Raw genomic sequence first — 22,860 nt, forward strand, 5'->3', positions numbered from 1 at the left:
AACACAAGACCCATTCACTCTTCTTTTCTGTGCAAAGTAAACTTGTAAAAGAAAACGTCACACGTCAGGGAGCCTAATTTACTCATAGTGTTTAATAGCTTTTTAAGTTCAGAACGTCTCCTTATTAAAGAAGCTCCCGCTGAAGCTCATACCTACACTTCCACATCCGTTCTAATTTATGCACTCTGTCATTCCCTTACCACTCTCTTTCAGACACATACACATGCACACCAGTTGAGCCACTTTATCGGGGTCAAGGGTGCAAAATATTAACAAATAAATTGCTTTTCTTCTCGCTCACTGCTGTGTCTGTTTATGAATGCAGTGATGTGGGACAGCCTTGAAATGCAAAGCAATCATGAGGCTCAATAAAAGGCCAGCAGGGAAAGGCCTACTTTCAGCTGCTAGATAGCAGCGGAACACAGAATTGCACACAGTGTACTACCTGTCAAAAAGGATGTTGCCTTTAATTATTCGGAAAGTCGAGAACAAATCACTGTGAAAGTTTTGTGACAGGATGTGAGCCGAAACAGTGGCCTCTTAATTGTAGCGGCTGTCTCGGAGCTGATGCCAAATAGACTCGGACGGGTCATGCTGGTTGATTTAGCCGCCCTGCGCCGTCAGATAGCTGCACACGCTGTTCCAAACACGGGAAATGGAGGCAGCCTCCAGTTCAGAACATCTGGTGAGTGTTTAAACTGGAGGAGTTATCACCAGCCAGGTGTCTCTGAATTTCTGTTAAAGCTCAAGTGAGACGAAGTTGTGGCTGACTAATATCATCCCAGTAGATCGCAAAGCATGGGCGTGATGGAGAAAAGGGTTTGATGCCTCCAGATACACTGTACTGCTGTTGACTTTCAACATTGAAAGATTAAGAAGTGGAAAAACTAAACCCTTTTAAAAGAGGATGATGTTTACTGAGAGCTGGAAAACCTTAACACATTATCTTTGATCCAACTAACCATTATTTAGAAATCAATACACAAATGTTCAAAAAACACAGATCCTTAGTTTCAACTACAACCCCCCTACTGATCTCCGTCAGGAATATCAGCTAAATTGGGATGAAAAATCTATAAAATACTTAGGAATTCATATCCCTAAAGATCTGTCAAGAATAGCAGAAATCAATTATAAACCTCTTATTAAGGAAATCAGGGAGGATATTCATAGATGGAGCCTGATACCATATCTAAGCCTTAGCTCACGTATTGAATCCATCAAGATGAATGTCCTGCCAAGAGTTTTATACCTTTTTCAGTCATTGCCCTTAGAAGCACCAGAAAAACAATTTCAAGAATGGGATAGATTAATTTCTAGATACATATGGGCTGGGAAAAAACCCAGGATACGATATAAGATACTCCAGCTTTCAAAAGAAAAAGGAGGACTAGCCCTTCCTGTTCTGAAAGACTATTACAATGCAGCCCAACTTAGGCCTTTAATAGGCTGGTGTACTCCTAGTTACAAGGCCAGATGGAAAAATATTGAACAAACAATGGGAAAAGGATTTCCAGTCACTGCGTTGATTGGGGATCCATCACTACACAAATACCTTACTGATCAAGATAATCCATGGATCACTAATTCATTAAAGCTTTTGGGTGATGTATTAAAACAATTCAATTTAAAAAAGACATTCGAAATCTTAAAATGGTTTGCTTATGACCCCCAATTTACACCTAGTCAACATGACCATAGATTCAAGGAATGGACCTCCTTAGGACTTACAACATACTTTTCACTAATAAGTAAAGGTACGGTAAGAAGTTTCCAAGATCTTAAGGATAAATTTGGTCTACAGAACCAAGACCTCTTCAGGTACCTACAGTTAAGAGACTATGTCGGGAAAAAAATTATAAAAAATTGTGAACCTGAAAATGATATTCTACAGATATTTGTAAAAGCATATAAAGATGAACCTTATAACAAGATAATTTCAAAATTATACACAAGTCTTCAATCTTTTAACAAAGAAAATACATCTAATGTAAAATCAAGATGGGAAACTGAAGGCAACATTATAATTTCTCAGGAGAACTGGAGGGAAATTTTTAAACAACAATGGAAAACAACAAATTCTCCACTTTGGAGAGAATATACATGGAAAAATGTCATCCGCTATTTCTGTACTCCATATCAAAAGAGATCATACTCCAGTCAGACAGAATGCTGGAGAGGTTGTGGAAGCAAAGAGGCGAATCACTACCATATATTCTGGTGTTGCCCTGTTGTGACCCCATTTTGGTTGCACGTACATCAATTTCTGGAGACTGTGTTTTCAACAAGAATAACTTTTTGCTTCAAATTGTTATATTTGGTGGATCTAGAGGAACTGGAGTGGAGGAACAAAGATAAATATTTGCTGAGAATATTACTGGTGGCTTGTAAGAAATCAATAACAAAGAAATGGCTGAAAAGGGAGGCACCTAGCGTAGATGAATGGATTGATACTGTTTACAGCATCTTTGTAATGGAAAGAATTACTTTTAATTTAAGAACACAAAAAGAGGTATTTATTGATAATTGGCAAAAATGGATTACATATGTCTCTACCATAAGACCGGACTTCAGGTAATCTCAGACTGGACCATCAGAATACTTTTACGTATTCAAATTTTTTATTTTTTATTTTTATTTTTATTTCTCTCTCACCTCCTCGTCTGGAGGTGTCTACCAGTCCCCTTGTGTACGCTTTTACTTTCCCCTTGATACTTTTGTACTCGTCTATAGGTCTTCATGTTGATTGTTTGGTTTGTTTGTTTGTTTACATGTAAAATCAAAAACCAATAAAAAGTAAATGACAAAAAAAGAAATCAATACACGTGTAATACTTGATAAATACTGTATGTGTTGTACGTCACTTACCTGATGGGCAGGCAAGTAAATGAGGTGAAGACTGTGCCAAAAACACAGTGATATTAAGCAAAAAGCTGAAATATTTAACTTTTTTTCTTGGAAAATTACAAAATTGTTGGTCAGGTGATAAATTAACATCACAAAGTCTCAGGAACAATTTTGGCCAGGTAGCTGCAGGTCACATTTGCCCCTTATTCTACGAGGCAGCTCAGGGGCTGGTTTGAAGCCAATGTCTAATCTCCACCAGCTTTTCACGTTTCAGAAAAAGGGTACTACTGCTGCATGTACAGCCAAGCACTACTATTGTCAGAGGTCGGGTTAGCATTATTACGACCTTCAAGCGCCAGCTAAAACTTTGTTACAGCCATTTAGAAAAAAAGAAAGAAAGAAAAACTCTTGGTCAGTGTTGCATCTAGCATAGAAGAAGAATGAGCTCCAGTGCTCCATGGAACAACGGTTGTCCTTTGCACTTTGTCCGGTTGCACTCTGGACCCTTGACTGAAATTCAGAATAAACTAGAGTTAGCTTCAAGAGAGTAGTTTATGAATTCAGCAGCAGTTGTAGTCGTGCCTCTATGGTGCAAATCAGACCTATCAATCAATAAATATATTTAAATGCACCCCAAACACTGTGAAACAACTCTTTGTATCAACATTACTTAAGCTACTTGGTCCAGTAATGCCATAAACAACATAGAAAAGAAAAGCTTTTTCAGACTAAACAGAGTTTTCAGAATTTGGAGTGTAATACTGATGCCAGTTTGACAATTTTTTGTTGAAACAATCACGAAGGCAAGGTCAAATAGAGATGAGGGCGCCATCAACTCGGTACACCTAGAGCTGAATCGATCAGGTCACAGATGGAAGCTGGAGCCCTTCACAGCTCCACGGCAGCTGGAACCGTCAGGTGGGGTTGTAGAGTCATGCAGGTAGTGACAGACAGGGTGACGTACGCTGCCAAGAGCTCCTCTGTGCCCCAGACAAACTGACTGCCGGAAGGCCCCAACTACCATCCATCCACCGCACATAAACCAGCCCCCTGAAACAAACACTCGCAAGGTCACTTTTCGTTCTTCACTCACCAAGGTGATCCTACAGCTTGGCAAGACAGACCCTCCTTCTCAGTCACCACACGGCTTCAGCTCTAATACCCAGCTTTGCTTTGTGCTTTATTGATTTTCTATTAAAGTGGTGCTTTTTACTACAACCTCAACCTCCCACCTTTTCATTTATAGAATGATGACTGTCAGACGCTTCTGTCATCCTGTCAAGAAGCAACTTTGGGATAACTGCGAGCACAAATTGCCCTTGTTTAAGCTTTTTCGGATGTCGAAAATATGAAATCTAAATTTATTGTATGTTTTAGAAACTGTTAAAAATGTGTAGTGTTTTGAGTCAAAGTGTAACGTCTGAATTAGGAGTCTGTTTCTCGTTTTCTCCGGCCTTCTCTGCTAGGTGTTTTTTTTTGGTTGCTAACAGATGTGCAATTAGCTTTTATTTCAATCAATATCAATTATGCTACGATCAAGCAATTATAATCATAAATAATAATCATACAATTATAACATTATAAAACAAAAGGTTAACTGCGTACGAGATGGAAGTCAGTGTACACCAGCTCAAACAATACATTCACTTTGCACATGCTTTAATCGTTATTGTCGGGGAACAACCTAATTAACCTTTTCAAGGCAAAATGCAAATGAACTGTTTCCGATAGGTTAACGCTGATACTTCTGCCATCCAATGAAGGCAAATAATGTCCTGATGTGAGGGCAAGGAAGCGCCTAAATCACAGCCGTGGCACCTCAGAGGCTCAGCTCTTAGGCAGCCTTCTCTCTAGTGAGGTAGTGTCTGCTGTTCGGGATTGATGCAGTCATTACGTCACCTCTGTCTGCCTTGTTGCACAGGGCAGCGTGTACTGGGAGTTTAAATACAGTTGAACAGAGGGGGTATGATTCGGCACGTTGAAGACAACTTTAAAGTCACATGCAAGATTTTCTGACTACAAATGAGGCATAGAGGATATAACCTGCTTGCAAATTGACAAAGGCATTATATTTCAGTTGTGTTAATGATAGAAGACTGATTAGCAGTTACCAGAAATGTTTAGTTGCTCTTATTACTGTACAAGGGGATACTGGGAAAAAAGTTAATACCTTTGCAACTCACAGAGTTTGATTGGGTTCTCTTTGTCTTCTTTTAGGATTTTTATGTAGAAATATAGAACATTCTGAAGGGGCGCGCAAACTTTAAAGCAGCAAGTCACTACAGGGAACTTTATGCACTAAAATCAAGGTCTTACAGAGAGAAGCTCAGCCTTTCACCCTCAAGCAAAGAACTTAACAGGAGGAAAAATGAAACAGAAATAAATGAGATAGGACCAGATTAGGTGTGCATATGTGCATCTGCTGTAAGCAGTTGGGGTAAAGGATGGTGGAAAGACATAAGAAGGAGAAATGATAAACACAATAACAACAGATCAGAAACATGCATCCTGGACCCCGCAGAGTTTAAAATCCTTTTCATTAGTCAAGTTGCAAATGACAATTTTTCTAGCTAGAGCGTGCCTTTAATGTCAGATGGTTTCACCACTTTGGTCCATAGCTCAACAACTGAATGGATTGAACCTCTGAATATTACTTTACACTTAATGACTTTTCATCTAGTGCTAACATCAGGCATCTTGGTTTATGACCAAATCCCTGCAAACTCTAATGACATTCCCATCACCATCACCATCAGCTGTGGTTCATGTTTACTGCTAAGCAGCCCACCAGGCAGAATTTGCCTGATAAGGAATGGAATCGTGTTGCAGTCCGTCAAAAGTAGAGTCTGATTCAGGTTTTTTACAGGAAGACCCCGCGTTTTTATGCCAGAGCTCTCTGCATCACTGCTGAATCACAAGCGTTAAAACAAAAGCAACTGGACTTTCTATAGTTTAACCTCTCACTACTCTATTCGGAACAAGAAGAATCCTTTTGGATGAAAGGTGAAATGTCTTCAAGAAACTTCAAGAAAGTCAATTTGCAGTGTTTCCCACTGCCTATTTCAGAGCTTCTACACATGTTAACACATCTAAGGAGCATGTGCATGGGCCCCATTCTATTTCATCCCAATGTATTTGCAAGTCCTGGTCAATACATTGCTTTTGCCCTTTATTATTGTACTTGGTGGTGATGGCAGTGACACAATAAGGCATCAATAAAACTCTTGATGTTCTCCTTTAGGACTTTCCAGGTATGAAGACTGTCTTGGAGGATTATTTTAGTTTATGACGCAAGTTGTGTTTTCTCCTGTTAAAACTTTCACAAGGTTCTGCTGTCCTTCCTATGAATATTAATAATACTGTCTTCAGAAATGTATCTACATTATTTAGAAATATGACATGAAAGGAACATTGTGTCTTATTATCTGGCTGTGCTTCAAATCTCTTGGTGAAAACGGTGTCATCATAACCAATAAAAACCACATAAAAAACTAAAGGAGTCAGGTTGAAGTCAATTTTTCTTTGCGCAATTCATTTCTAAGTGGCATTTCTGAGTTGAATCAAAATCAGTTCAGACACTTTTATTTAAGGGCTCAAAATTACCCTGTGGATGGCTAGTGCAATATTTTGCTACAAATCCGCTGGCACAGGGTGATGAAAACCCAGAGGGAATTTGAACTGCTGAATTTGAAACCTTTCCGATCCCTCTTCTTTCAGTGTTGTCATCGGTGCTGCTTATTTTCAGTCACCTCTCATACACCGCTGAAGTGGCTATTTCCCAGAGAGAATGATTTTCTCCAATGGAAATAGCCCTCCCGTGCTGATGGAGATTTAATCTTCAAGGCATCATGGGTAGATTAAGATGATGGATCAGCTTGAGAGATACTTCACACAGAATTGGTATTGGGGAATCAGGCAGCTGCAGTTCTCTCTGCTTTTTGAGAGGGAAAACAAGTGGATGGCGTGTGAACATGGGACGCACACAGTGTCAAAAGATGAAGAATATTTTTGTTGAGGTTTTGCAGTCAGTTTTGATTCAGTGGTACTGTCACTTCTGTTTTTGATGAAAGCCTGCTTTAGTTTTGCTTCTGTTGCGTATGATAATCATTCACCCTCCTATTCTGTGTTGCATTCAGGGTTTGCTGACCTCTGGAGTGGAGTTTGAATCTCTGCCTGCTGCGCTGTCCCTGCCTGCCGAGTCTGGCCTGTACCCCGTCACTCTGGTTGGCGTCCCACGTACAGCTGGCAACATCACCGTCAATGGTCGGTCCAGCTCAAAGTTACTTCATTTCAGATGTTTTACATAATAATGAGATGGTCTAATTACTTGTGTTTTGTTGCATACACTCAAACATTTTTTTTAATGACCGACATTGATGACTACAAACCTTTTTATTCACGGGACTTTAACAATTCATCTGTTTTCCATCTAAACCCAGGTTACCACACGTCAGTGTTTGGTGTGACCAGTGATTGCCTACTAGAGGGCCTTCCTAGTGTGAAGACTAGTGGCTGTTTGGTGGAGGTCATTCCCTCTCTTCCTCGCCTCCAGCTCAGCACATCACTACCAAGGTCGGAAAACTATTCTTGTTTTGTTAAGTACTGTATTTGTAATATGTAATATGTAAAACAAATCAGCTGGACTTGCTTGAGTTCGTTCATTTTAACTTTCAATCAAAAGGTTTCTTTAGTTTCAAACAGGCTGGTGAGAGTCTCATGGTATACTTAGATATACTATAACTGAGAATATTCAGAGGCCAGATAGATAGATAGATAGATAGATAGATAGATAGATAGATAGATAGACAGATACTTTATTTATCCTGTGGAAAAATACATGCAAATTATATAGTTCCCTCAGTCTCCCACCATAAAGCTGGTGCAGTAACCCCACTTCAGCGGTATACTATCAGGAAATCTACTTTTACTTTCTTAATTTTTACTTTTACTTTCTCTAGGTAAGCAAATCACTGCTGAAATATTATACTTTTACTATACTAACAGCATGCTAGCAAGAAATAGCACAACTCTGACAGCTACGTTATATGTTAGCCTAGTTAGTCTAGTCTTTATATAACGCAGGTTACAGCAGCCTATGAATTTTGATGCAATTATTAGCTGGAGTAGACGAGCCACACTGACTCGCTGTCGCTGTCCTGCTCTTGAAATATGGACTGATTATCAAGCTGATGTGTTTCTGACATACAGTAGCACAGGTGCTACACCTGCTACAGGTTAGTTGTGTTTTCTCCCTACTTGAGAAGATTTAAGGACCTTGTTGGCTTCATTCTGCCCTTCGACCTGTTAAATGCATGCTCAGTTGAACTGAGGACACGTGACTGACTCTACCGGCAAGAACATTCTTCTGTTCAGTCATAAAAATATAATAGGGCAAAGAGTCCCACTCTGTTCACCCACAATTGATGTGAACGCCCTAAAGCTGAAAGTCAGCACTTTAACCCGGCACTCATTGTTTTATTTTATGTCCACTGTGCTGAAGTACAATGAGCAATGTGTCACTATTCTTGGATAGTTTCATAATTTCATAACAAGAACAAAAGGTAAACGTTTCAGTAGTCTCCCTGGCACTTTTCACTCGCATTTTCACCCACAAGTCCTTCTGTATATGTAGGACACATGAAAAAAATTAATAAAATTGCATTGCAATCAAATAACTAGTTCTGAAACTCTAATAGTATGCAATGGCACGCTTACTTAAAACTCAGGTCACAACCACCACTCTTATTCAAGAACATAAAAATATTTCTAAAAGTATGTGAATATAAAATGATGGCATTTGCCACATTTGCTTTTCCAATCAATAAATTACTAGAGACATGATGACTTTTGCAAAATCAATACCATTAAATGGATATTTGGAAATGGATTTAGCTTCCACTGTTAATGATGGTAATGACAACTGCTGTTTAAATTACACCTTAAATAACATTTAGCAAGGAAGCATTCCATGTTTTATTCCATTACTACCCAGGCTGTGTTCAAATCTGAATATAAAATGCAGTGACTAAACATGACTAAAAGAACTGTTAATACCCGTGGAGCAGTTATCTCTAAGTCAGAGAAAGCTGCAGTCTCTGACAGCTTAAACATCAGAGCAGCAGGGGAATTTGTTCCCATGTGCATCCTGTAAGGTGAAATGAAATTTCTGATGCGGTAAAAGTAGAAAACATGAGAGCAGACGTCATGAGGTAATTTACCACCATAAAATAACAGGTAAACCACCCTCTTGGAGTGTTGTAAATCATTCTGACAGCAGAGCTGCTGCAAAATCCACTATTTAGGTCATGCCTGTAAGTACAGCACTTCAGCTGCTTTTGATGTGGAAAATCTTTTCATTCTCCAGTGCTGGAAGAGTACTGCTGGAGATATGCGTAGCAAATAGAATAAAAATGTAGTATGTGGTCTCTTGGGTGTTCTCACTGGTCCACAGGTAGACCTTCAGTTTTGGCTTCAAAACTGCAAGAGGCTCCTAAAGGTGCCTCACTGACTTCTTGCCTACAGCGTAAAGTTGCAGTACCTACGGCTTCGCTTTTTTCACATCAATCTTAAACGCTGCACTTTAAAAATGTTCAGAACGTCTATGCCCTCAGCTATGTTTTACAAAGCAGTCAAAAGTTTAAAGAAAATAAATATCGGCTAAAATACAATCTGAGGGTGTTGCTGGCTTGATGTTCAGTTTGTTGATTTAAAAAATAGCTTCCCATCTTCATTATAACTTCCAAAATACAAATGAACTGCCTGTAACATTAACAAAAGTTATATTTGAGATGACCTGCTGTTAAGCTCAGAGAAAATGTAAGAAAGTAACTGGTGAAGGCTTGCATTGTAATTTTAGCCTCCAGCAGAATATTCCGTTTTAAACTTGCAATGCTAAACATGTGCATGTCAAATGTGGTATGATGAACTTGCACAGCGCCTGCATTGATCTTTCATAATCTTGAATATGCCCTTTTGCTCCGGCATTTGCATTACTTTACAAAAATCAAACCTCTGGCAGCTCTTCAAAACATGTGAGGATCCGCTGCTGGTGTTTTGCTTCACTCACTCACGTGTAGCCAGAAATACAAGACCCACAGTGAAAGCTTACGAAGAACAGTGAATGAACTGTTTATGTCATTCAGTGTTGATTCACATCATGGTATGGACCTGTATATGTGCCGTCCTTAGGATTGAGTTCTGCCATTTGTATGCATTCATGTAATGCATGCAGTTCACAGATAATTCTTAATAATGCATGATATAAGGTGTGAAATATGGCTTGGGATAAGTCTTAAATGATCTTTTCCCTTTTATTCAAGGTATGAGTGGGCATTTTTGCTGCTGTTTACAATGTTAAAAAAACTATTTGCTTTCTCTTGCGTGCCAAGCTTAACCAGATCTGGCAGAAGGATTCTCATGAGATCACAAGATTGCATTGAAATCCGTATTGCCAGGCTTTAAGCTATGTGCTCGTGGCTGATTTATAGAGGTGTAGGCCAACCAGCACATGAGGAACCATTGGCAGCTGTAGGCATATGTTAGCTATGACGATGGTTACTCCAAAGAACAACTCTTATACACAAATTTTCCTCATAAAGATGCAAGAATGTTTTACCGACATGCTACGTGTAGCTATGCTGACTGCTTGCTAGCTTTGTTTGAAAAGCCATGAACTAATAATGTTCCTGCCAGTAAGGGTTTCACAATGAGGAGCCTACCCAAACATTATAACCACCTCTACCTAATATGTAGTTGGCGCTCACATTAGAAGACCTTTGAAACGTTGCCTGTGGTGTCAGGCACCAAGACACTAACAGCACATCCTTTTAGTCCGTTAAGATGCAAACTGGAGCATGTCGGAATTGTTCCAGAGGATCTACCAACATCTTGTTGCAGGATAATGGTTTGTCCTGCCTTGGGCCGCTGCCTGTATGTACTCAAACTGACAGGGTACGAGCTTGATCCATTTGGAAATGTAACAACCAAGGCGTCTGGCCCCAACTACATGGCCCACAGTTACCTCTTTTGTCATTATACCTGCCCATCTCTCTCTTATCTACAAGAACCAACAGACCCAGACCTGAAAGCCCACCATAGAGACAATGATATTACTTTTGAATGTTTTGGGTCATCAGGTTATCATCCAGTTTACCAGTTTACTTTATCAAAATCCAAGGGACGGCATCTTATAAATGTATGCGTTTCTTTCTGCGTACTTGCACAGGTCAGCCCACACGACTCAGCCCATGTCCAAAGAAGAACTGTCCAGCACTGTGTCTGTCCAGCTCTTCAACGGGGAGACGCAGCAGCTGACCATCACCCTGGAAAACATCGGCTCTGAGGACATCGAGACTCTGGAGCTCACCTCTAAGATTGTCACCACCAAAGGTGAGCACCCCTGTCGATACGAGTGAAGCCTGTTCTTACAAATTTTTGTAAACTGTAATAGTTTCCCATCTCAGATGCTGAAGACTACATAAGTAGGAAGTTGTCTCAGAACAGTATAAGAAGAATGTGCGTTTGACATTGATTCATGACATACACAGGACTGAAAAGAATATGCTGAAACAAACTACTTTATGCATAGCGTGTGTGTTATCAGTGCTGTTTTGGTTGGGGCAGCTTTTGATGTACTTCGCCACCCACTGAGTTTTTGCTCCAGCCTTTTGCAGTCCCTGTGTCTGCAGTGCCGTAGAGGTCACTACCGTGTCTTCTTTGCTTCTACATCTTTCATGCCCCTGTGGCTTTTCAGTCTGTGTTCCATCTCTTTGTTCAACACCTGCTCAGGTCCTCAGATCTCTGCAGTCCCCCTCACCGTGACTGTTTCTCTGTCTCCCTCCTGCTTTTTGTCTTTGCCTTTGCCGTCTGCGGGAAAAACAAAAGAGAGAACATTTTTGGAAACAGTCCACCCAAAGTTGATGGCAGAAGTGACAGCAGCTGATTTACAACAGAACTGTAAAGCATTGGGTTTGGCACATTTCCAAACATTGGACATCTTACTGATAAGGGGGAAACATTAGAAATCAATGTTTTTTAATAAAGTGCCACAGCAAGTCTAGCCTGGAGATGGAGAAAAAAAACAAGGGAACAGTGGTTAAATTACCAAATGAGATTTAGAGCCAATCTCAGAGTCTATTCGTTTAGTATAGGTATAAATCTCTATGGGCAAGGTAGTATACTTGCCCATAGTGATTTATTTTAATAGTAGGTAACTTTTTTGCTCTAAACGTGACTATTGCCGAAAGAAATTGCATTGGTCTTTATCATGAAGAGTTATCGGTCAGTTGTACTTTATTGAAATACCCAACGCATATATTTTAGCAGATATAATATATATATTTATGCACCAATGCTCTGATACTATTTCAGCTGACGTCTGTTGCAGAAGTCCAGTGTCTTTTTGTGCATTTCCTATAAAATAACAAACAGTGCCATGAGTAGACCTTGTGTAAAAAAAGTTGACCATCTTGTGACAGTACAATGTTCTGCTGGGAAACTTTTGGACCTGGCATTCATGTGGATGTTACTTAGACATGTAGCATCCACCTAGACCAGACCAGGCACCCCCACCCCATAGCAATGACATCCCCAGCAGGATGCAGCCTGACGCCACCAAAATCACTAGATCCCAAACTGATCAAGTATCTGTGGGATGATCCACTGAGGCCCCTCCCCTCAACCCCTAGGACCCAAACTATGTTAGCTATGTGTTAGCCCCCACTAGCAACATTCTATTGCTAGACACCACAGGACACCCTCAGAAGGCCCATGTCCATTCTCTGGTGAGCCACAACTGTTTTGGAGACACAATCACATAATACACAATATTAGGAAGGTGGTCATAATGTTATGCCTGATTGGTGTATCCAATACTGAAACAATGTCATTGTCCATTCTAAATCCAACCTCAGGATAGCTCTAGGATAAAGCCAAGGGGAAAAAAAGGAGCCTGATGTAGAATTTAAGACTAAATGACAGTACGGTCTGACAATTTTTCTGTATTTCTCTTAAAACAAAATTGATTAAAGGTGGATAAAAATCGGCCTGCCATTGGTTAAAAGTATAAGTCTCTAAGTAAACTAGTTTTGAAGATTCTCAATTAGTGACTGACTGTGTCTTTGTATCGCCCTGCTTTTCACATTCCCTGCTCCCTGCTGGCCGGACTCCGAGGAACAATGTAGTCTCTCAAGTTAACAGCAGTTCTCTTTGAAACTGAATTGTTGTTGAAAATAATTTAGGCTGCAAATACAGTTTTGCCTCTTAGGGAATGCTATTTTCGGAGTTGGATGAACAAGCAAAAAGGGCTGAATTCTCTAGACCTGAATTAGAAAAGCACCATCTGTAGTTCCACTCCAAAAAAAAACTTTCAACACTTCAAGCTTGAATGAATAAACGAAAACCCTTTACTTAGGAAAATATATATTATTACCAACAATCACGCAGTCTTTTGTTTAATCAACACAGACACAAGCAAGCGTGAAGCCATCTAAATTGATTAATTGTAGGTAAAAAATAAAATTAATTAAATTACTGACTACTGATTTTAAAATCCCCTGCTCACTGGCTTAGTTATTTCACATGGAAATAAGAAAAATGAATACAGTACTCAAGGATTAGACAATATTAAATATTATAGCAAGTTCATTTTTATGCACTGTGTCAGCAGTTGTAGCCATGGGTGTTGTTTGGGTTGTCGGTCTGCCCTATGTAGGTGGGTGGTACATGTCTAAGTAACATCCACATGAATGCCAGGTCCAAAAGATTCCCAGCAGAACATTGAATTGTCACAAGATGGTCAATGTTATTAATTCTCCTGTTAGTAGTTTTAATGTTGTGGCTGATTGGTGTTTGTATACACATTACATTGAATTAAATTACTACCATACATTGGGGTTTGTTACGCAGTGCTAAATACAAAGCAACGTGGAAATAGTAAGTCTATAAACTATCTTTTATTAATATTATAACTGAGCCACCTTTAGCTCATGCTCATATAATAAACCAGGAAAAACAGAAATGGACTGACAGTTAATGTGTAACTGAAACACTACAAGAATAAAATGCTAAAATCTGATGCACTGCACAGGTAAAATAATATGATCTCATTAAAAATGTTGAACATTAGTATGTATGTATCAATACTTTCACACCGAAATAACATTTGTCCTGCTGTTAATGTCCTTGAGGAAGCAGCATCATCTGGAAACTACGGTAATATTGTTATCTGTCCTGCCAGGATTTATTCTGGCCACGTTGGATCTCACTACTTCTTGAACACACACTGTACAAACCTGTACAACAGCCACTAGTGCCCATTTAGCTTCTTCAATATTATCTGACACATCTGCAAGAACGAATAGGATACAACAAGTATGAACATCAAGACATGTTCATTTACTTACACATTAACAGGTTTTTTTTTCTAATCTAACAATGACAGGAGTTTGAGTTTTTTTTATTCTCATGCTGTTACCCTCTGTGTATTTGTCCGCCCTGTCATAAACAATACTAGTAGTAAACATAATCTCTCAATTGGTCTTGACTCATCTGCACTCTGAATCATCATCCTCATAAATGTTAATGTATGATGTATTAATAGCTACTGACATATTGAATCCCATCTTGAATTCCATCTAATTCTGACCACAGTCAAGATTCCTGGAAATGAAACTCGAAGTGCCTCATAGTTTACGGTAGTAGCTACTGTCAGTGCCATAATAAAGCAAAATCATCCCATGACTGAGATGAATTGGAGATATTCTATGCCATATATAAAAGCCCTTGGATATGTACCACCACCTGAACATTGTTGCAGAATAAGCACACGCATACGGCAGCGACAAAGGGAGGTTCCTTGCGTCCTGGTGCCATATATTCCATATGATGTTAATGAAAGTCTGATACATCAGACCAGGCCTTTCTCTTCCATTGCTCTGTGGTCCAGCTCTGATGCTCATAGGCTCATTGTAGGTGCTTTATGGCAGTGGACAGGATTCAGCATGGACACCAGGACTGGTCTATGACCACCCAGCCTTATAAGAAACAAACTGTGTGTTCTGACACTGTTCCATCAGAACCAGCATTGACTTTTTATCACGACTGCAGTAGCTTGTCTCTTGGATTGGACCACAGTAGCCATGCTTCACTCCCCAAGTGCATCAATGAACCTTGTCCGCCTTGAACCAGTGTTGATAGGACAGGCCAGGAACTCCCCGCAAGAGCTGCAGTATTGAAGGTGCACTGACTCAGTAGCCTCAAACACATGAATTGACTTGCTTCCTAATATATTCCACCCACTGACAGGTGCCATGATAACAAATCAATAAGTGTTATTTACCTGACCAGTGATTATGACCAATCGGTCATCATGTCATGGCTGATAGGTGTAATCACGTGATATGTTTAGTTTAAAAGCAAAGGAAAACATGCCACTGACGTTCTAGGTTTACCCACAAAAGACTACAGCCGGGGTAAAGTTATGATCATGCTGCCAGTGAAAAAAAAAAATACAGACTGCAAGTCCTTTTCAGTGGAAGCTGGTGATAGGAATCAACAAACTGATGGCTGACACTTGACGCTACAAATCTAAGTTGAGCTGCAATAATTTATTTTAGAGCTCCAGTGTTGATGAGAACTCGAGCAACACTTCGGCTGCGACGTGCCAACAATGTGGCTGGGCACGCTTGGCCATTTTTGAACATTGACGCTTGTGGTGTGAACATAGCATCACTATCCTTCCAGGAAACAAGAATGACTTGTTATTTTCACCTCTTCCAAAACTTGGTGCAGATGGATTGGCAACTCTCTTTACGTTCACATTTTTCATTTATCCCACAGTGGCTTTGGCCTGTAACTTTGCCGTTTTGAGAATATCCCCTCATTATCTTGTGGCTTTTCTAGGTCTCAGTGTATGCGTTATGTGACATATTTAAGCTTGCAGTGACTCAGAAAGCAAAACAATAGTATAGAAAGGTATATTAACTAGGTGTATGAATTTATTAGATGTATGAATTGATTTGAGTCTAAGCCTAATACTAGACTTAAAGTCCAATATTTCTTTATTGGTACTATTTTTATACAGCCATCATATCTTGTATAAAATAGCAACATCAGTGCTTTCTTGGTAAACACAGGCAGACGGTCACACTGACAAGCAGCCTGCCAGGTCCTGTCAATCAAACACACACTTGCCTGTCCAACTGAAAAGAATGATTCTGCTCGAAGCCCTCTTTTTTACCCCTTAAAAATAACAACTCATACCATTGTGTTAAGTTAAATTAAGATATTAAAAGAATGTTTTAAAATGTTTTCAGTTATAACTGAAGTAAACTTTATTGTAAACACATTTACTAATTTAGTAGCTTGTGAAAACTGAACCTGCTCAAAGGCAGGAAAGCAAAGATCCATACCATACCACAGGGAAGCCATCTCGAAGAGCCTCTCAATATCTAGCCTGCTTTGGGACGTACCTACTCTATTAAATAATGTGCTTCTACTATCTACAGTATATAAAGAGTATTGAATCAGTGTTTATAACAGAAACCTTGTTTATTCTCACCACAGCGACACTAGGAAAGCCCCGAGTAGATGAGACACCTTTGAAATAACCAGCATTTGAAGTGGATTGTTCCAAGTTTGTTCTAGCAGTGGATAATTTGCACATATTGTGAGACACTTCTTTGTGCACGGCAGCGAGCATTGTCTCCGCTAGGCATTTCTTAAAGGTTCTTGTCTTTTTATCATATTGAATAACAAGGTCTTAAAGAGCCTCAGTGTTGCTTGATGAAGCCTTTTGTGTCAGACAATGAGAGTTCAGCCAAAGCACACATATTGGCTTAGAGGGAGAACAGCCTGGTGGGCCGCATGATACAGCCTAACTCGCTAATTGCTTTGCAGTGCAATAGATCATTCTGTTCTATTCACTGTGTAACTTCATCTTTTTTTGTTGCCATAACTTCTGAAACCTGTGCAGTTTCAAATGAAATGCTTTAAACATGATCGGTCTTTGTAGAAATTACCACATTTAAATGAATATGTATTTTTAATCTGGTCGCTCTAATTTTCACTGGAGTCATTCCACTAATGATGAGGACTCACCCAGACTGCAATATTTAAAGGCTGTCACTAGATGGATAAAGACCTCAGTTAATGCCAATTATCTGTCTTCCTTTATTCACATCCTATCGTGTCATGATATCGAATTTACTTGTTTTACAGCGGCAACACAACCGTAACCCTTGAGAGTCCTGCAGACCAAGTGATTGTAAACCGGCCCATATGTGTAGCTTGAATTAATTCAGCACTAAAAGCTAAACACAGTTTTTGCATCAGAAAATGACTTTCATTTCCATTTTATTAATGCGACACATTGGGGGGGAAAAAAAACTTGGGGGAAAGTTTAAATATTGCAAAAAAGTTTTTTACACTTCAGGAAAAGTTGGGGTATTCGTCAAACATAAATAGAAATGGATTTGGCAAATAAATCATGCCATACAGAAAGAATGTGACTTAAATATAACTAAAGCTTCCACTCCAGAGATGACGCTTCTTATGTATAAGTGACACTGGAACGTCATCACAAGTCTTTAAAAGCAAGGAGCTGTGTAGTTCTTCAAAAGTTCCCCTTTCTATTGTCTTTTTTTATCTCTGCCACCTGGCTTCCACTGGTTCAGCTGTCACTGTTGCTCTTTAAATACATAATCCCGTTGCACCTTCTTCTTCTTTGGTGTTTTACTTCACTGGAAATGCCACTGTCTTTTTATCTTAATGTGCTCAAACTTGCACTTGGAATTTTTTAAGAAAAAAACGATTAAAATTTAGATAGAAACCTGACTAGACTTGGAAACCTGCGCACATTAGGGGCCGTCACAGGTCCACTCAGCTCAGAAAAATCAGGACCCTAGAGGGACTGTGACCCTGTTATACTGAGTCTAATTGGTGGGATCTCATTTTTTCATGTGTCACCTGTGGCTCAATACGTTTGTTACCTGAGGGGACTGGAGCTTTTACGCATCCTCAGTATAAACGTGGCTCAGAGCAGACAAGTACTGACAGTTAAGTTAAAAGTTACCAGTAAAACTGTGAACAGGGCAGTAAATGTACAGTTACGTTACAGTTTGTCAATAAAAAAAAAAAATGCTGCCACTCTAAAGGAGCCCAGCCAAGTACCTGCGTTGCCAACTGCTGAGTAAAGAAAAAAGGGGTTACCCTCAAACTTGGCAGACCCATCGAGCAGAAAACAAAGAGTCCCCGGTGATCCCCGATGGTGGCGAAACAGGAGCACGTCATAATAACTGCAGAATAGCACAATTTAAGCAATCAATAAGTTATTGATTAAATCATTTAAAGCATTAGCTCTTAAATGACAGTTGCTTTAGTTGCACATATTGAATGTGTTAAAACAGGACTTTCAGCTATATTTAGAAATGAGTCTTAAAGGAGTAGATTGTTATAAGGCTATTCAGGCTCACCTGAAAACCCTGTCAATCTCCGAGATCTGAGCATGCTCAAAAATTGCAACATCGTGCAGTCATGTAGGACTGCTTGGTTGCTGTCTAGCAGGGACGTTCTTGCATGATCCATTTTACCTTTACAACATGTGCCAGTGACATTGACTGGACCAATTTACCCATTCCCTCCACTTTGCATAAGCCTCTGTAATATTGGTTTAATACATTTCTGTAAGTTTGCTTCCGCTTCTGCTTTTAATAAGTCCCTTGATCTCCTCCAGAGCTCAATAATAGACAGACGTCTCCTCTAGGACTCCCTTTGTCAAAAGGTTTTTTGTTTTTGTCAGTAAAAGTTGTATCACCCACTCAATCTTTTACTGCTTTTGTGGTGTTTTCTTTTGTGGGGAATTAGCGGCTTTAATGACAGAGCCTTCTGCCCCATCGGTAGATTTCCACTAAAACAAGTTCCCCCTGACACTACTTTGTAAGGTCACTGTTGCTGCATACTGATTTTAATGCTACCCAGGACGATTGTGATGGGTTTGAAGAAATACAGAAAAGCAGAGCATTTCTCCCCTTATAGCAGGATGGTGGTAAGTAGAGAGAGACACAGTGCTGCGGGGATCTGGCCGTGCAAAGCTGTGTTTGGATAGGTTATCTAAGTCCGTTTTAGACCGGGTCCAACATTTTGTTTCCGTGTAGACCTCCAGTGCGCTGCAGTAAATGTCAATCACCGTGAAACTCATTGTGCATATCAATGCCTCTTCACACCTTCTCACAGTGAGAATAACAGCAAAAAATGTACTATCACCATATTACTATCACCAGTTTTGTTGAGATTATAAAAAATAAAAATGCTGCAAGGAGCAGCTGTCATTACATGCAAACACAAAGCACGGCTTTGGCTATTCACAGCGGCCATATTATTAATTCAGCACATGCACCAGTAGACCATTACGGTGGTTCCATAACTTATTATAAAACCTCCAAAGGCAAATCAATAATTGATAACGCTCGCATCAAAACAGTGCCTCACAATCTGAAACATTTTTTATTTTCCTTTGGTTTGCCTGTGCCACCTGAATCCGCTGTACATATTTTTAGAGTGGAAGGAGTCCTTCTTGCTGTGAGGTGACAGTTTCTAACCACTGCCTAGTGCTTGTTAAGAAAAAGGCACCTTGTCACAATATGGTTTCTACCATTGCAACATTCAAAAGGTTGTTATAGAAAAAACAAATTGGATTTAACAGGTAAAATGTGGCCTTTCACTGAAAAGACAAAAACAGAGCCAGAAGAAAACAGAGTTGCACCAAATTCGGATGGAAACTTGACCACTAATTCTACTTAACACTTAAACTTACAATGTTTATGTGCGTCCAGCCCCTGGTGAGTTAGGCAGTCTTCATTCAAAGATCTAAATATGGTATCATTTACATTCAACCCTGGTGTATATGTTTTTCCCCCCCAGTAAAGGTTAGTTCCCCATAATGTCGCTCATACTCTCAACACCTCAGTGTTACACCGTATACAGTAGAGACAGAAGCTTTAGTTCCCCACTGTGGAACCACAGCAACAGGACTTATTCTCGTATTACTTGTTCCCACCTGTCTGTGCCTCCTTAGTGGTAACCTAGTAGTGGCATTAGACAGGCCACAGTTGAGGGAGCCTCTCTGAAACCCACTGCATTCTCTGCGGGACCCGAATGAATAAAAGATGAGAGGAGTCACAATGGGAAGACATCTGTGGCAAAACAAACAAAACATTACTCTTTCTGCCAAGACACAGACACAGCCATCTTGGAATATGAGACAGGAGCTCCATTTCACGAAAATAAATATTTATTCAGAAGGACATTATAGATAACAAAAAAAAAAATTACTCTTAATAGTATAATCTATTTTATTGGATTCAAATAAGTATAAACTGAGTTGTCTTTGGATAGCAGACAATTAGATGCCATCAGACCTTTTGTTGATCACCCCTGTATTGCTCTTCTGTGGATGTAAATGTCAACCCTGCTGAGTTGTCCTCCAAAACACTTTTATGCACACATATCAAATGTTTCACAAGAACACAACACCTTCCACTGCAAAGCCGGTTAAAAAAAGGAAAATAGGGGATTAATATTGCTACAGTGTTTTAGCTACCATGAGCAGAGCTGGCTGTCAGCTGTCCTTGCAGTCTTTTTTAATTTTACTGTCAGATGGCTATTTATTTGGACTACTAGATTGTCATGGTGGAATAAAGCAGGCGCTCAATGTTCTGTTTCTGCAGCATGGCAACTTTTATTATTTTTCTTACCTCAATCTTGCATGAGGATTCGTGATAATCATTTGCTTTTAGTTTAGTTTTTTCTTGTTTCACCACCACAGTCCACCTGTTTTAATGCTAGCGACTTTCTGTTTTGTTGTAATGCATATGTAGACCGTGGCAAACACTTTCAGGTACCAAGGAATTATTAACTAAACCTGCCACTAATGATACTGTTCATCAGGAAATGGATTCAGTCTGGTCGTTTCGTGGGTGAAAAGCCGATGGACAACATTCTTGAGGTGCTCATGCGTAGCGGCCGCGTTGCTGTGGTAGGCCGTTTATTTTTTGCAAAGCGCCTCTTTTATTATGTCCCTGTTTGAAGAAGCCCCACACTTTTTGACGAGCAATCGGGTCTCATTTTCAGCATGCTTGGCAGGGGAAGCTGCCACAGTTGGGGATGAATGTAAGCACTGCAATGCATAAACGGATTTCTCTCAAATCACCATATTTATGTAATCGGTTGCATTGACGCATCATCGCAGTCCTATAATTGACGTCAGTGTATGAATGCATCTTCTATACACACTGTAGCTATATCCACACTCTATTAGTGCACATTTGATATCTGAGATGAAAATCCTGTCACCAGCAATGGATAGCATAGTACTGTCATGGCACTGAGCTCTGGACTGGACTGGTTTTACTTGTTTCCTGTTTTGTACTGAAATAGGTAGTTGTACTTCCTGTCTTTGTCTTTTTTTCCTCCTGTGTGATTGCTGTCACCTGTGCACCTATGCTCCTCCCCTCATTGGTTTCACTTGTCCCTCATTACCCTCTCCGTCCTTGTCCTTCGTCAGTTTGTCGTTAGACCTCCATGTGTCTTTTGCCTCGCGTTTATTCCCTAGCAGCTCCTTTTTTGCATTTCCGTCAGGTTTCCTGTCTCTTGGTGTTTTTTTCTTCTTCTTCAATTCTATTTCAATTCTTTGGATTGTTCTGAATCACCTTGTCTTGGACGACCTTCCATTGGATTAGTCTTTTGTGTGAACTTTGGTTGTTTGAATCACCCTTCCTTATTGTTTCAGCATGTTTCATTAAAGTTCTTTTGTCTCCTGTTCCTGCTCCTCCAGTGTCTGCATTGGGGTCCTGCGTTCCTTGCTACACACTGTGACAAGCATGACGGTTTGGCTAGTTTAAATTCAAAGCTGAAAAATCTAACTTTCAAGTTTAAACTAAACCTTCAACACAATTGAAATGCCCCACTGATTAAACATTTTGTATGGACTAGTGAAGTGCTAATCCCCAATCATAAGTGATCCACCCACCACCTACGCAAATGAATGATGTTCTTTGTTTTAGAAACACACAGAGACACGATTACTTTCAGTGCGATTTCTCAATCATGTAACACTTCTGATATGACAACACTAACCTAAAGTAGGCTTTGGTTTTGGTAAGATGAACATTTTTTATATTTCCACGATAGCCCGAACACAGATTCGCACCTTGCGTCATCTTGTGCTATAATGTCTGTATTCTACATGCCTCACAGAGATTCACATTTCAAAAAGTGTTGACGTAGGCTGATATTTAATCAGTACGCAATCCATCTTCTATTAATGAGGATGTTAATTTTTATGACCTGACCCATCCTGCCAGTCCAGACTAACCTGGGAGCTCACGGCTGTCCCTGTAGTCCATGCATCGTTAGTACAGACTCAGGCATTAATCAAATTGAATTGGAATCACACACCACCTGCAGGTCAAAGTTACCATCAAATTCACTTAATAAAATATCTTGATATTTGCCCAATAGCACAGAATTTGGTCTTGATATTAATATTCCGCAAGGATGAGTTGTAATAACACTCTCTTTTCGTTTGGTACCATCATCAGAACAAAAGTATGATTTCTCCAGTGGTTTGGTTTATGGTTAAATACATGGAAAACTAAATGTCAGCATGTATGATGTATATAATATTGGAAGCTGCTGTTAGTCTGGATCATCATCTCACCTTCCAAAGTCTATGGCTTGCTTTGGATGTACCTTTTTGTGAATATAATGATGCACAAATCAATATTATGACCACGTCCTAATATTGTGTAGGTCTCCCTTGTGCCTCCAAAACAGTTGTGTCTCATCAGAGAATGGACATGGGCCTTCTGAGGGTGTCCTTTGGTGTCTGGCAACAGAATGTTGTTAGTGGGGGCCTTTGGGTCCTATGGGTTGATTGGAGGGGCCTCTGTGGATCATCCCACTTGATACTTGATCAGTTTGGGATCTAGTGAATTTGGAGGCCAGGTCAACACCTTG

At 39.8% G+C, this 22,860-nt stretch overlaps 1 protein-coding gene across 4 annotated transcripts in view; it reads left to right on the forward strand.

The window, feature by feature from the left end:
• Nucleotides 1-22,860, forward strand: part of trappc9 (trafficking protein particle complex subunit 9) — a 213,790-nt gene that overhangs the window by 41,045 nt on the left and 149,885 nt on the right. For all 4 annotated transcript variants that reach the window (XM_084563278.1, XM_084563281.1, XM_084563280.1 and 1 more), the window contains 3 exons: nucleotides 6,984-7,110; nucleotides 7,287-7,419; nucleotides 11,072-11,235. In XM_084563278.1, the coding sequence (XP_084419404.1) occupies nucleotides 6,984-7,110; nucleotides 7,287-7,419; nucleotides 11,072-11,235 (424 nt within the window). The remainder of the gene's footprint in view (nucleotides 1-6,983; nucleotides 7,111-7,286; nucleotides 7,420-11,071; nucleotides 11,236-22,860) is intronic.

The sequence above is a fragment of the Chelon labrosus genome (genome assembly GCF_963514085.1).
Source record: "Chelon labrosus genome assembly, chromosome: 16".
Lineage (NCBI taxonomy): Eukaryota > Metazoa > Chordata > Actinopteri > Mugiliformes > Mugilidae > Chelon > Chelon labrosus.